Source organism: Phaenicophaeus curvirostris, chromosome 25 (genome assembly GCF_032191515.1).
Source record: "Phaenicophaeus curvirostris isolate KB17595 chromosome 25, BPBGC_Pcur_1.0, whole genome shotgun sequence".
NCBI classification, from domain to species: domain Eukaryota; kingdom Metazoa; phylum Chordata; class Aves; order Cuculiformes; family Cuculidae; genus Phaenicophaeus; species Phaenicophaeus curvirostris.
In genome coordinates, this window is record NC_091416.1 from 4,661,640 (window position 1) to 4,676,907 (window position 15,268).

The 15,268-nt window shown below is 46.6% G+C and overlaps 1 protein-coding gene across 19 annotated transcripts in view; it reads right to left on the bottom strand.

The window, feature by feature from the left end:
- GRAMD1B (GRAM domain containing 1B) overlaps positions 1-15,268 on the bottom strand; it is a 127,150-nt gene that overhangs the window by 14,767 nt on the left and 97,115 nt on the right. For 10 of the 19 annotated variants that reach the window (XM_069876497.1, XM_069876484.1, XM_069876482.1 and 7 more), the window contains 10 exons: positions 8,690-8,792; positions 7,738-7,841; positions 7,487-7,582; positions 6,968-7,048; positions 5,021-5,136; positions 4,394-4,607; positions 3,246-3,435; positions 2,724-2,867; positions 1,953-2,071; positions 457-599 (listed from right to left, as the gene is read on the bottom strand). In XM_069876497.1, coding sequence (XP_069732598.1) covers positions 457-599; positions 1,953-2,071; positions 2,724-2,867; positions 3,246-3,435; positions 4,394-4,607; positions 5,021-5,136; positions 6,968-7,048; positions 7,487-7,582; positions 7,738-7,841; positions 8,690-8,792 — 1,310 coding nt within the window. The remainder of the gene's footprint in view (positions 1-456; positions 600-1,952; positions 2,072-2,723; positions 2,868-3,245; positions 3,436-4,393; positions 4,608-5,020; positions 5,137-6,967; positions 7,049-7,486; positions 7,583-7,737; positions 7,842-8,689; positions 8,793-15,268) is intronic. The other 9 variants (XM_069876481.1, XM_069876490.1, XM_069876486.1 and 6 more) reach the window with 3 other exon arrangements.

Genomic DNA, 15,268 nt, shown 5'->3' on the forward strand with positions numbered 1-15,268 from the left:
TGCCTACTAAACAGTGTCCCCAAGTGCCACGTCTACACATTTTTTGAACCCTTCCAGTGATGGAGACTTCACCACTGTCCTGGGCAGCCTCTGCCAGTACTTCAACACTCTTTTTGTAAAGAAACTTTTCATAGTATTCAATCTAAGCCTCCCCTGGCGCAACTTGAGGCCATTTCCTCTTGCTCCATCACCTATCACTTGGGAGAAGAGACCAGCACTTGCTTCACTATAACCTCCTTTCAGGTAATTGGAGAGAGCAATAAGGTCTCCCCTCAGCCTCCTCTTCTCCAGGCTGAACAAGCCCAGCTCTCTCAGCATAATCCAAATTCTCTCAGCAAGAAATAAGAAATGCAGCTAAGCTTTTCCCAACCCCTTCTAACACACCAAACAGTAGAACTCCCACCCAAAGGTAACTTTCGATCATAAATGAATCTCTTTATCCCATAAGAAGTATACCTGAGTCGGCTTTTGTTTCTGGCGACACGAGTCAATGTGTAGCGGTTAATGGTGTAGAAATAATCATGGTAGGGGACATCGTGAGTTAGCACCTCTGCATCTATGACATAGCACTCGCTTTCTTGGCTGGCTTTGTACATTGTCTGCATAAAAGACAGCATGCAAGGCAGCTCTTAGTCTGATTAGAACATGGCTTTGATATACTGCCACTTTACAGAAACAGCTCTACAGATCATAGACCTCACCCACTCCCAAGCCCATCCCTGCAGTTCTTCTGTGAACAGCACACCTTTAAGGGAACACCTGCTCGAGAAAACCAAGTGTTTGGGCATATTTGAAAAGGGGCATTCCATTCCAGCAGCTCAGCTTCCAGCATTTAGTATCAGAGATATAACTACAACGCTGCCACGTGAGGACCAGTTCTCTGGGACCTTTGCAACCATTACCTCTTCTCATTAAACTTGTCAGGGAGCAATGCGATCCAAGATCAGAGATGGCCCTGATTTGAGCAGAGGTCCCTTTCAGAGTGAATTATTCTGTTCTAAACACAGTAAAAACGCATCGATTGCTTCTTTTAAGCACTTCTGATCTGATTCTCTCTCTGCCCCAGAACAAGCCTCACAAAGGGGACACTGAACTACAGAGCCATACACAAAATTATGGCTTTTCTTACAGACTATTCCCACTTATCTCTGCAGCGAGGACACAGCAAATTGTGCCTTGGTGGTTGACCTCAAACTCAAGAGTAATATAGGCAATGACATATACTTGCCTGAAAGTGTACTGTTCCTTTGCCTATCACTTCACTCTCCCCTTTTCTCCTATCTTCCCGCACACAGTCTTTGCTTCTGAGCAGCACATTTCACCCCGTGCTTACAAGGAATATATTGCTACTGGGATTCTCCTCTCCCTGGAATGCAATGCTCAGGCATCCCATCTTTTCTTCTGCCTCTCTGTATTCCCTCAAAATCTCAGTATTTACCCTTGGCCACTCGAACATATCTCTGGACACAGGAGGATTTTCTCCCTCTGTAGCTGCAGAAGCAGCCAGCTTGGCTCTTCCCAGTGCATTGCATATGCTCCCTTTTTTTACTTTTTTAAACAAGTCATCTAATTGTCCCCACCAGTTATGTAGAGCTGTGAGAAGGACCAGCTAGACAGTACATGACTTTCTTGTGCCCTGCGCAGGAATAACTACAGGACTGATTACAGCTCAAAAACTACCGGTATGGGTGACAAACACAGTTGTCAGAATGTGCTGGCTCATGCACAAACTCAACTATTTGCTGGAAAATTTATGGTCTTTTCCTTGCAATGTGATCCAGTGCGAGTGCAAGATCAGCTATTCACGTTTGCGGTGATACCGAGTAGGAAGTTATTAGAGGGAAAACGTGTAAAGGAAAATAGGTAGGGAGAATGAGAACAAGCAAAGCAGAAAATAAATCACAGATGCGATTCTACAAAGCTTTCCCCAGCCCTGCTCCCCTTTCACATACCTGTGTCTCAGTGACAGTGGCAGTTTTGGGGGCCAGGGGGTTGGTGAGGGTAATGGTGTACAAGATCACTCTGGTCTGATTGCCGTTTTCTTCCTTCTTCCAGGGATGAAAGATAATATCTGAGAGGACAAAACAATATTCCATTCAAGTGATTGGAGAGGGATCTCGGGCCACTTCCCTAGGGAAAGGCCCAGCCATATAAAGCTCTGGACAGCATTTCCTTCCCCTTGGAGAGCTCGGCTGTAGAAGCACTAGAGCTCAATGGAGTGCAAAAGAAAGGTCTCCTGTACTAAATGTGAATGCTTTTCACTCTTTCAAGTGCAGGGAAAGAGGGAGAGGCTGGGAATGTATCTCCTTTAGCAAACCCACAGTTACAGGAAAAGGACTATAGCAGGCTGAGGGACACTCTTTTTGCACTTTCAACTGTCCATGCCAGTGCGTGGTGTGGACCCAGAGGAACTGTTTCTTCACACTGTTGAGCTTTGAACACAGGATCAGGCCTTAGTTAAAAAATAAAATGGTCTGCTTCTTCCATAAATGTAGATCCGTGTCTCAGAAAATAAAACGAGAGCCAAACAAGGCTGGTTCCACCTACTTGCTTTTGATTATTCTCAGTACAGGCTACAGCCGTCCCAAGATCCGCTCAGGATATTGCCTGAGGACAAAGGGACTGGGTAGAGTTACACCTCCAAGATGTGTCAAGACCTTCCTTCTGTCCAGCCCTCTGGACCTCGCAGGTACAGTGGCTGGGCTTTGCCAGCAGCAGCTTACCTGAGAACCGGCGCTGTTCCATGAAGTCCCTCTGGAACTGGGAGTCCGTGAAAAGCAAGTCATACAGTTTGTCCACACTGAAGTTGAACACTTCATTCACATACTGACGGCCATTCAGATCCTCGTAAAAGGCTTGGACTTCCCCTGTGGGGAAACAGGACCACAAGCACTGGCTGTGATCCTTCGTGCCAATATCAGAGGCTGTGCTTTCACAGTACCGGGACCCTAGTATTATACTTTGTGAAGAAGGAACCCAAAGACCTTTTAGACCTTTTTCCTCCATTGATCCCAGGACAATAGTTGAAACATCAGAAAGGGTAATTAACTACATAAGTAATTTTCAGGACATCCTTCCAAATACATTCACACATTCACCTTCTGCAGCCCAGGATGGGAATTCTTTGCATCCTCTGAACTCTTAGGGTCCTGAAAAGGAATTCAGTATTTGCCCCCCAGTCCCTCACTGGAAAGGACAGCACAAGGCTGAAAACGCCACCGATGGAACGGCCCTTCCCTGCTTACCTTCATCATGGGTCTCTGATGAGTCACTGAGCTCAGTGGGAATGTCTTCGTTGTCATTGAAGTCTAGGGAAGGGGAATTCACAGGGCCAATGATCTCTAACTTCTCTCCCATGATATTTGCAATGCCAAGGTCTTTTTCTACAGGACTCTCCGCCACTGCCTCCTCCTCTTCTGGTAACACTCCATCAAACTGCAGAAAGGAGAAAGAATACCAAGGATGAGATCAGCACCTGGAAACTGGGAATTATTTCTGAAAACTTTACATCTGTGGGCCAGTTTTCATATCTTTGAACATTTACCCTCAACATGGTCATGGACGTTCCATCCCTGGAGGTGTTCAAGACCAGGCTGGATAAAGCTTTGAGCAACCCAACCCAACGGAACGTGTCCCTGCCCCTGGCAGGGGGGTGGAGCTGGATGAGCCTTAAGGTCCCTTCCAACCCAAACTGTTCTATAATTCTATGATTTTATGAGGTGTCTGGAAACTAAATAGCATAAAGAGGAGGAAGGTTACCATACAGTGTTTGTAAAACACACGGGTACATTAGATCACCTCCTCTCAAAGAATCACAGTTCAAGCTTGGGACGTACTTGAGGCTTTTCGTTTGTTCAGACAAGCACACAAGCAATACTCCATTTGCCCCCAAACAAGCCCTGTACAGCTAGGAAAATCTGAGGGTACATTTAGACAAGGTCTGCTCTGCTGCAACACTGTGAGGGCACACACTGCTTCCTAGGGATGGACTGAAGGCAGAAGAGAAATTAGAAACCTTTCATTTCCAGTACTCCACTTCTTTCCATCAAAAAGTATAGAAAGGAAAATGCCCTTGCTGTTAAGAGTCACAGAATCACAGAATGGTCGGGGCTGGAAGGGATCTCTGGAGCTCTTCCAGTCCAGTCCCCTACTATAGCAGGTTTACCTACAGCAGATTGCACAGGAACACGTCATGGAATCATAGAATCATATAATCACCAGGTTGGAAGAGACCCACTGGATCATCGAGTCCAACCATTCCTATCAAACACCAAACCATGTCCCTTAGCACCTCATCCACCCGTGCCTTAAACACCTCCAGGGTACGTGGACTGCCAGCTGGATCTCAGAGAATAAGCTTTACTGCTCCCACTGCAACGAAAGCAGAACTTACCGAGGCTGGTGCTTCACTGCTTCCCGTAGATGTCAAAGTGCTGGCAGTGACAGATTTCTTTGGCAGCTGAGGGCTAGCTTCTGGCTTGGCCTCCATGCTGCTTTTTGAGGAGCTGTCATTGACTTCATTCTCCTCCACAGGGATTTCTTCACAGTAGCTGAGACGCCACAGAGAACACAGGTTTTTATGTTTACCCCTCTCAGTACAGCTACAACTGGACACACAGAGCAAGTATGAATACTTCTATGGAATTTCCAGTCAGACTGGAAGCAGAAATGGCTCAGTGCAGGCAAGATAAAGCTCAGACTTTTCAAGTTTATACGCAGAGACTGACAAGCATCAGCACTTTCTGAACATGTAGCATGCTGACTGGCCTGGTGACAGGGATGCTTTGGCAATTACAGAATTGCTCATCTAGCTCAGCAAGCAGAGAGGCTGGCATTTCACTCCCTCCCAGCTTCCATGAGGAAATGCAATGCTTTCAGCTTTTGAGACATTACACATTAAAGGGCCAGAACCTCTCACCAGGGACAGACAGCAGCTTGAGGTACGCAATATATCAGGACTCCTGCTCTCCTGACGCCACCTTTTCTGCTGCACAGGCAGATTTTACTCCTCCTAACTCACCCCATTGTGTTGAAGTCATCATCAGGAGGCACGTAGTCTTCATCATCACTAGTCAGACCCAGCTCGTTCCCGTAACACTGGTGGACAAAGTGCCAGAGCTCCTTTGGACAGAGGGGCTAGAAGAAGGAACACATAAGAGTATACATTTTAACCCGAGAATACTGAAATACAATGGATTTTTGGAACAACCCTTATCAGAAGTATCACAATCCTCCTCCTTAAAGTAGAAGTGAGCAATTCTGACACAGCCCCAGATGGGAGGTGAAAGCCTTCTGATGGACCCAATTCTGAATTCCAGTGATGCTACAAGGTGGATTGGGTGTTACTGGTAGCACATGGAACGAGACCTCCCACTATAAAATATTACAATGCTGTGCATGTAATAATGTAAGCAGTAAACTTTCTACACGTGTTTTCTCCGTCTCTTCTGTTGTGCCTCCATTTAACGTCTCCTACTATACACAACCTCAACAGTTTATGAGGTTTTTTTCCTTCCCAAGTTTGTTTCAATTAAAGCTGCCTAAAGAATTACAGCTGCAGGGGAAAAGATCTAAAATAGGAACAAAGTAAAACATTTTCTATTGCAGTATAAAATCAAAGAGTGTTTCTTTCACCAGAAGCTATCATGAAAAGCTTGTCTGTAATTCCAGTTAAAAAGAGAAAATGAATTATCAAAACCACTAACAAAAGCTCATTTATTTAGGGATGCAGGTCAGTTGATCACCATATGACTGCGTTCTGAGGTTCTGAAGAAGTGGGACAGGACAACTTGTGATTGGAATATGCCATTCAGTGATGAAAGGGGATGGGTTTTTACCCATGAGAACTTTATGACCAACAACAACGATTTGTTGGTAACGAGGGAAAACAAATCTAGTGAACTTAGTTTCTGAATTGCTGGCTTGAACCTCTTCCCATAGTTACTGCATGGGATAAGGCAGGAAATTTTTAATCTAGCTCCCCATAGCAGCAACTGAAAGCACGGGGGGAAAAAAAAAACTCTAGTAAGATGCTTTTATCCAGGAAAAAGTCAAACTCTGTTTCACCTTCCCACATGCACTCGAATTCGTGTCTTATCAGGGAAAACGAGCTAGGCTCTTTCTCCCTCTCTCGTTCCAAGCATGGATCCTACATTTGGAAAAAGAGCTCTGGATGTGTCTCCTCCACATCTCAGCTCCCGTTTGCTTTGACCTTGAAACCAAGGGCACTGAATTCTAGTAGGAACTTCAAAAGGCGGCTCAAATTACTGCATATGGTAGCAACACAAGGTGCCCAATGCAAAGCGATCCTTCTGCATACTGAATACTATGTTGATTACTTAAGTCTTCCAGTATGGTATGAACTTAAGCCAGAACATCTTGGTGTGCTCGTAGCACCGTGAGATCAGTTCTTACTCCCGTAGTGAGGCCAGAAATACTGAATGGGACAGACACTCAGATCAAATAGAGGATATATTGGGCCTTTGGCATAGCAGGCACACATCCCTGCTTTATTTTAAAACCCAACCCTTTGAACCCTTACCCAGCACACCCACACCCACCACTGTTCTCGTCTGGGTATGGGATGCCCTGAACACGTGCTTTTTTGCTGTCCTATCTCGAACTCTACACTTCTGAAGCACAGACATACTAAGAGCTTCACCTATGTAGTGAGCTATTTCTGTTGCATTTTGAACTGCTGGCTTCTGCGCTGTTTCATTTGAACTACAGACCTCAAAAAAACTCCTTCCTGAGATGCATGCAGCAGAAGCAAAGTGCAAGACATGTCTGTACATAGAATTCCATGTGATAACGGAGAATTGCACCTGCAGTTATGTTCCTGCTCTGCCCAAACACACTTGCTTACTGTCCTTACACCTTTTAAAGCACATGCAGTAGTCACAGCTAATATGCTTCAGCATTATCTCCCTTTCATCCCACCCCAACCCTCCGGTGCTGGTCTCTGTACCTTGTCGAGGAGAGCATTCTGCCAGAGTCTGAACATCATCATGTACGTCCTGTCTCGAGCCCCAAAGGAAGTAAAAAAGTGCTGAATGGGAAAAGATGGGGAGAAAAATCAGCTCAGAAAAAGCCGTAAAAAGGGAAGAAAAGGAGATAAGCCCATTTGTATCACTTTCCAGTTACAGACGGACTGAGCAAACCACATAGCTCAGTTCTTGGGCACAGACCAAAGCTCATGGAGGCATTAACGACAGGATAAGTACCGCTCACCCACAGGAGCAAGTCTGAGCACAGAACCAGTTCTGTTAGAGATGTGCTACCAGACCACCCAGATGTTCTACCTGGTCCCACACCCGAGCTACAGGTGCTCCAGAGCCAGCTCAGACCCAAGGTCTGCAGAAGCCCTGCAGCCAGCCCAGGCTGCAGGCAGCACAAGCAGTTTAGAACAATGCCCCAGTGCATTTATGTTGCCCTGCCCTGAGAGCTGTAAGGGGCGGCTCCAGAGGCAGAGGCTTCAAAATTGTACCTTTTCAGTGTCAGTGCAAACTTGAATGGCATTAGGAATGAGCCGTGCTGTTTTTTCCTTGGTCATCGAGCAGATATCCTTCAAGCGAACTGTCAGCTACAGTCAGAGCCATGCAGAAAGGTGAAGGCAGAAAAAGAACACAGGTAGAGAGACACTGATGAGAAAGACAATGGAGAGAGTGCTTTTAAAGTAATGTCAGCATATGTGCTGACATAAAACACATGCTCAGAGCAGCATTCTGACAGCCTTACCAGTGTCTCCCAACGGAAGATGTTGCTGTAAAAGCAGATCCAGTTTTCAGAGAGGTAGAGGCGGCCCTGCAGGAGAATGTCTCTCTGTAGCGCGCATGAGTAATCTGTGGGTGGATAACAGAGGATAATTTAGGAGCACCAAAACCAGAAGGACAGCCTAAAGGTGAGGATAAGCAGCAGCATCAAAAGAAGCTACTTGACACAATCCTGCAAAAGGGAAAGAGAAAGCCAGAGGGAACTGAACCACAGCTGCTGCCGTGTCCACTAGGTTCCAATCCCTCCCAAGGGCACACCACAGACAATCTCTCTTACTGACTGATGAACCTGCCTTATTAGCTGGTCATTTTCTAGCATCCTATGTAGTATTTCCAAACTTTGATCTGTCTTTTCCATTTACACCTCCTAGTGCCATTGTTCATTTCTCTCCCAGTCTGAGCATCCTAAACAACTTCTCTTCCTCTGCATCTTTCTATTCTGCATCATTCTGTTCCTCTGCGCATCTTTCAGCAGTATGAGACATGCTATGAGATCACCAGTTACATAAAAGAACAGATGCAATGTACCAAGGAGTCGCTACTCAGCTGCAAGGCCAAAGCCCAAAAGGATATGGGAACGGCAGTCACGTGTGAACGGGGAGCGTGGGGGTTGTTAGAAAAAACGGAAGCTCAGGTTTTGCATGTTGAGACGTGCAACCCTGACCAAACGAGGAAAGAGCTCAAACACTACCACACAGTCATAGCTCTGTTCTGTGTTGCTCCCTTTGAAGGAAAACAAATGAAACCCACCAGAAATGATGAGAAAGGGTTCCATTTGTGCACAAGACAGACAGAAAGGGTTTATTCCTTGGTGGCAATCTCTCTGATGAAGAAAAAGCTGCATGCACACGTTCTGGATTTCCTCCTCAAACCACGGGCCAGCTCAACACAGCAGCACACCAAGGGGCTGACCGTACCTACAATGAGGCGCTCCGTGTCAGGAAGCTGTTTGAAGAGTTTCCTGAAATCTTCATTCCGTTGTTTGTATGTTGGACTCAAAACCTGTAAATAACAGAGTGCCTGTTAAAGAGAGGGGTAGGCATGAGTACAGAGAAGTGGAGTGGGAAAACAGGAACACCTTGGTAAGGAAAAGGGGGATCAGATGCACGCACAAAGCATGAGGCTAGGAGCTCCCATCACAGCAAACACACAGATGGGAGGATTGGGCGTTTAGTGCATTAAGCGAGAAGAGGAGGAGAACCTGACTTGGAAGAGCAAGTACAGAGTAGAAGGGCTGTACCCACACCTGCTAGGTGGCAAAATAAATTTGCATGAAAGCTGTGGCTGCAGGAGAAATCTCTTTTCTTGCAACCTTAGACTGTACAAGGTATGAGACATTCTCTGATTGCACTGCATCAGTCAGCTGTCCATCCCCAGCTCTCCCAGTAACAGTGCAGCAACGCCAGAAAACAGGCGCTTCAGTAAAGCTGCAGCCCTGCCACCAGAGAACTTCAATGATCACAGTCACCAAGAGCTCAAGAATTATGCAGTCACCTCCGTTCCTCTCCCCATCAAGCGCTCCACCTGGCAGTGAATGCACAACTATCCACTGGTATCTCTATCTCTACCTCTTCTCACCTATCCTCTCCTAACTCCTCCAACCGCACAATACAAATCTTCCAAAGCAGAAAGTAGGAAAACCTTAGAGTCTTCCAGCAAGTGCCTCCATAATCAAAGTGATTACAGGACGTAGCTTCTGTTTGAGAAGTGGTTTTGGTAGGGTCGCAGGAGGAATGTGAAGGTTATTTAACATCACCCTAACAAAACTGTCAAACACTGTCAAATTAAAGAAGGAAACGCGGACTCCCAAAAACATTGCCTCTTCCTCATACCAATTCAAAGAACTAGAAACAATATTTCTTAATATCAGCTCAACACTTCACACGTTTTCTTCAGTCCCGTGGACCCAAAGGAATGCATCTCAACAGGTTGCCCACAGAAGTCGGATGCCCCATCTCCACCAGACCAGGGTGGAGAAGACTATAAGCACCCTGATCCAGTAAAAAGTGTCCCCGTTCATGGTCGAAACTGGATGATATTTAAGATCCCTTCCAACCCAAATCATTCTATGATTCTATTATCTTACTCCTGAATAACATCTGCTCAACAGCAGATGACAGAAATGCGAATTTTACTTACCAAACTTCTAGCCCGAACATCTGGAAAAGACCTTGGTTAGAGATGAGCTCCAGCAAGAGCCCAAGCCCAAGCTTTCCTGACAAGCAGACAGGATGGGGAAGGAGGTGGGAATAGATATTATCATCACCTCTGAGCTTTGGGTTCAATGCATTACAGCAACCCAACACAGCAGTAGAGTTTCCATATGGAACGTCCCTTCCTGCAGTAAGGGATGTTCTGACCTGTCTAAAACCGGTACTGCTTAGACATTTCTCCTTAGTACCAGACCTCCTGAGGGAATCGTAGAATCATAGAATAGTCTGGGTTGCAAAGGACTTTAAAAATCAACTAGTTCCAATGTTCCTGCCATGGGCAGGGACATCCCACTAGATCAGGGTGCCCAAGGCCCCATCCCACCTGGCCTTGACAGACAAACAGTTCAGTTTAGAGACACTCACAGCTGGAATTTCATCTGATCCGTAGCTGGCATTTTCTTGTGATAAGTCGACCAGCCCCTCCAGGTCCCACAGCAGACACGGTAGTTCTTGACCCAGCATAAGATCCCAGAGAGCCCCACACTCCAGCAAGGAATCCATAGTGTTCCCTCTGCACTTGCACACGTCCCCGTGTTCTCAGTCAAACTCTGCTTTTCCTGTTCCTGCTGTCACCGCTTCTTGTTTAGATTCAAAGTCGAAAGAGATACAGCAGCTTGGCAGGAGTTTCTGTGCCTTCCCCTACTTTCCTAGTCCCATTCAGGTCATCTGCCCTAGCAGCCTCTGTAGGTCTAAGAGAGGATATGCCCTCCAGAGGACTTGGAAAAAGCAGCTCATTAGGGTAAGCGACCTTTGTCCTCCTCTACTCAGTCTCACCAGCTTCTTGCCGTGGGCAAGCCCCAGGCAGGTCCCGACCGAGCGCGATGCCCAGCGCCGCCAGAGCTAACGACTGAAAGAGCCCCGACCACCAGCACCCACCAGACCAGCTGTAATTCACAGATCCATCGTCGTTTCCAGTACTGAACAGGATGGTAAACAGCTCAGAGACTTTAGCTGCTTTTTTTTTTTTCCCTCTAGAAAACCATAAAAGCAGTTATTCTTATTCCTCCAGTGCCTGCCTCGGGCTCTCCTCTCCTGTCCCTCTCTGCTCTGAAAGGCAGCTCCAGTTAATGTTTCTCATGGACGGAGCGGGTGGGGAAGATACCAAAATGACTCGCACATGCTTTAAGTTACTGGAGCTGGGTAATTCTGTCGGCCAATGCCCGGCAGTAACCCAGGCTCAGCCCTGCCTCCCAGCAGATGTTTCCTGTAATGGAAAGTTGCTGGACAAAGTGTGTTGGGGGAGGCACAAGGGGAGCAAGGAGAGACCAACCTAAAGAATAGGGTGGTGAGAAATCAGCCGTGTGAGACCCACACAGACAGAAATCTTCAGGGTCCACTATTTTTCTATTTATCTGAGCCTCCCAAAAAAACCCTACGTCTTTCTAGGTTTCATTCCTTAGTCAGGTCACTTGGGGCAAGGATTTCCCTTCAGGCTCCAGCAAACAAATTCTCTGCAGGTTTCTGGAAGATTTCTTGGAGCACTGCAACTCCCTGTATCCCTCTGTCCTTACTCCCCAGGCTCTCCATCTCACAGAATCATAGAATAACCAGGTTGGAAGAGACCCACCGGATCATCGAGTCCAACCGTTCCTATCGAACACTATCTCCCTGCTCAAGTGCAGAACTGCACAGAGAAGCACCAACGCTACGACACCAGTGCTGCTCAGCCGTGATGCTTAGCCTGGAGAAATGAGAATACTGAAGGAAAACCCTCATTCTTCTCAACAAACTGGGCACGCAAAAAAGCAAAAGCAAAAAAAAAAACCCAACAAAGCGACCAACCGACCCTCTGCAAAGTCCCTGTTCCATTCCAGGGCCAGTTCCCACAGTTAGCTCACTGACAGGGGGAACTGGTGAGTGCCTTGTCTGTTCAGATGCACCACAGAAGCTTTGCTGGGGTCAGAGAACATGCAGGACCCTCCATTTGGTTGAGTCACCTTCCCTGGAGGTGTTTAAGAGACAGGTGGACAAGGCACTGAGGGACATGGTTTAGTGTTTGATAGGAATGGTTGGACTCGATGATCCAGTGGGTCTTTTCCAACCTGGTGATTCTATGATTCTACGATTTAGCCCTGCTAGAAGGATGCGGTATGCTCACCTGCCATCACAAGATGAGGGGACAATAAACAACATTTCTATAGCCTGGCGAGGACAAAGAATTACAATTTCGGACATCGGCGAGGTACCTGTGTTGCTTTACTGAACCGTCCTCTTTGCTAGAAACTGCTTATGGGATCACTTCCAAAACAACCCCACCAGGATGCTTCTATCTACACATCCACCCACCTCTCTTTGCATAGATGTGATCAGAAGAGCTAACCTGGAGGCAGAGACAGCAAACATTAACCCTACTGCAAACAGAGAGAGACAGGACGGGATGGCACCACGAAGGGTGGAGAGCAGAGGCTCGGTGGGGGCAACAGGGAGAAAAGGGTGACTCCCTAAGGTTAAGGTCTCCCTCTCGATACACAAACAAATCCTCTAACAGGGAGTGTAAAGCAATTGTTGCTGGGGATCAGACAGGACAGGGGAGTCTGAAAACACAAGCACTGAGAAAGGAATAGCCTCGTACAGCACATGGTACAGAAAAAGGTGAGGAGGAGAGATGATGGAGGCAGGGAGAAAAGTAGGGAGGAAAATCTTATCCAGTCTACCTGACCAACAGACTTGCTCTTAACTCCTTAGGGAAGATTTACATTGCTTGTGGACAGAACAGAAAAGTACTGGAAAAGAACAAAATACTGTCCCTGCTCATGTGGGAGAGTTTAGAGCCCACTGACAACAGGACTGTGATGCAGGGGGAAGATTTAGATTAGATATTAGGAAGAAATTCTTCACAATGAGGGTGGGGGGGCCCTGGCCCAGGATGCCCAGAGCAGGGGTGGCTGCCCCATCCCTGGAGGTGTTTAAGGCCAGGTTGGATGGGGCTTGGAGCCCCTGATCCAGTGGGAGGTGCCCCTGCCCATGGCAGGGGTGCGACTGGATGGGCTTTGAGGTCCCTTCCAAACCATTCTATGATTCTGTTCACATGAGCTTGCACCAAAAGGTCATTTTTTATTTAGTGCCTCTACACAACAGTAATAGCACCAGGTCTAATACTCCACGCACCTAAAATAATGGAGAATCTGAAGGGACTTGCCTGAAAAAAACACCTGAAAGACAATGAGTTAACATTGCTCCCTAAATTGTTTGACAAAATGGTTACTGGAACTTAAAAGGTGACTGCACTGATTTACAGAGATTGAAGGCTGTTTGTTTGACATCTTGCTAATTCATCATCCAGCTTGAGTATTTGCAATAAACTCCATTTACATGCCTGCTGTTGCTGAGTCAGACTCAGGCTGCCACCCACTGCAAAGTTGTTTCTGATGTTTTCCCTAAAATGATGCATAATTTCTCTCTCATTGTCTTTAAACAGAACGTTCTACTCTTTCCAACAGCTGAGTTTCCCCCTCCACTCTGGTATCTACGAGGTCTCCAAGAGGGTACTGCAAGGAAAGAAGGCAGCATATGGAGTGCAGCGAGGGCTGATTTCTTATGATGTTCAGTCGCGTGATTGCTTGATGTTGTTCTTCGGAAGCTGCAAGTGCTGCTCAAAGGTCTCCACAGCATCGCAGTCAACCGTGGATACTCAGCCACCTCCCATCTCCTAGCACACAGGCTTTTGCCGCAGGCTCTTTCCTTTACATGGCCACACACTTGCATTTGACTGGATTTATTTTTGAGACTTTAACCTCTTGCAAGCCAGGCTGGAAGCCGTTCTGTGTGCACAGTGTTTGCTGGCAGATCCGCAGGCGTGGGGCTCCTGTGCCACCCTGTGCAATCCTCAGCAGAGGCTTTGCTCTCCCACAGACAGGTGGGTAGAACTGAATCCTTGTCGATCTTTTCAGACTTATTAGTATTTAAGAACACCTAAAAGATACAGTTAATGTCTTTTCACTGTATTTTTGGAGCCCCACTAACGGCTCCGAGGCTATCTTGCACATAGGTGGAAGGGGGTGGCTCAGGTCAGTCATAGGGAGAAGCCACAAGACAAACATTACATTCAGTTTTGGGTTCCCTCAGAACAAGAAAGACATTTTGCTGCTGGAGCATGTCTGGAGAAGGGCAACAAAGCTGGTGAAGAGTCTGCAGAACAAATCTTATAAGGAGTGGCTGAGGGACCTGGGGTTGTATAGCCAGTAAAGGAGAGTGAGGGGGGATCTCACTGCTTTCTAGCTCCTGGAAAGGAGGTTTCAGCAAGGTGGGAGCTGATCTCTTCTCCCAGGTAATAAGTGATAGAACAAGAGGAAATGGCCTCAAGTTACACCAGTGGAGGTTTAGATTGGGTATCAGGAAAAATTTCTTTACTAAAAAGCATGTAGATGTGGCACTTCAGGACGTGGCTTAGTAGGCACAGTGATACTGAGCTGATTGACTGGACAACCCTTAGAGGTCTTTTCCAACTCAATGATTCTATGACTGTAAGAAAAAAGAGTCAAGCATGGTTGCAAAAGAGAAGGCAGGTGAAAGGAACATGTGTTGATGAACACAAAGGAAAGGAGTACAGAGCAGGGCAGACCTTGGGATCTAAAGAGTAAACTGAAAACCTCTTGGGTGGATATAAATCTCACCTCTTCCCTCATGCCAACTGCATTTGCTCTAACTTTTCAGATAACCTTATTTTCTTTTCCAGAGTATGCTCTGCAGCTGCCAGGTGTCTGCCAGCACAGGGACTACAGGAGGCAATTTACAGATGCAAGACTTGCTAGAGAGCAGCAGCTAGAAATGCTGCAGAAAATTGGAGATATACAGTCTGATTTAGGAACAGCCAGGGAAGCAGAAGGATCAGTGGTCCAGTTGAGAAAGAAAAAGGCAGAAAAAAAACCATGGCAGACTTGCTAGGCACAGTGCCTCCTCTATACCCTGAACTCAAGACACAAAAACTGAATTCTCTTCCATGCCTGGAAATGGGGCCCTTCACACAAAGCCCAGAAAAAAGGAGAAGAACAAAGGAGGTAGATTTTACCCTTGGCAGCAAAATAATTAATCAATTAGCAGTAATTCCATATGCAGGCACACAAGTCCAAAGCAAACACACACAAACTGCATCCTGATGGAACAGAGATGGGTGGGGGCTAAACCACAGCTGACCAACACACTGAGTTTCACTCCATAAGAACAACAGTTCTTCTAAACCAGAGTCTCCACGTCTGTGGTTCCTCACTAAAGACACAAGAAACACTTCAGGGACATCTTCTTTCTGCTGCTAGCAAACTCAGCCAGCCCAATGATGATCTGCTC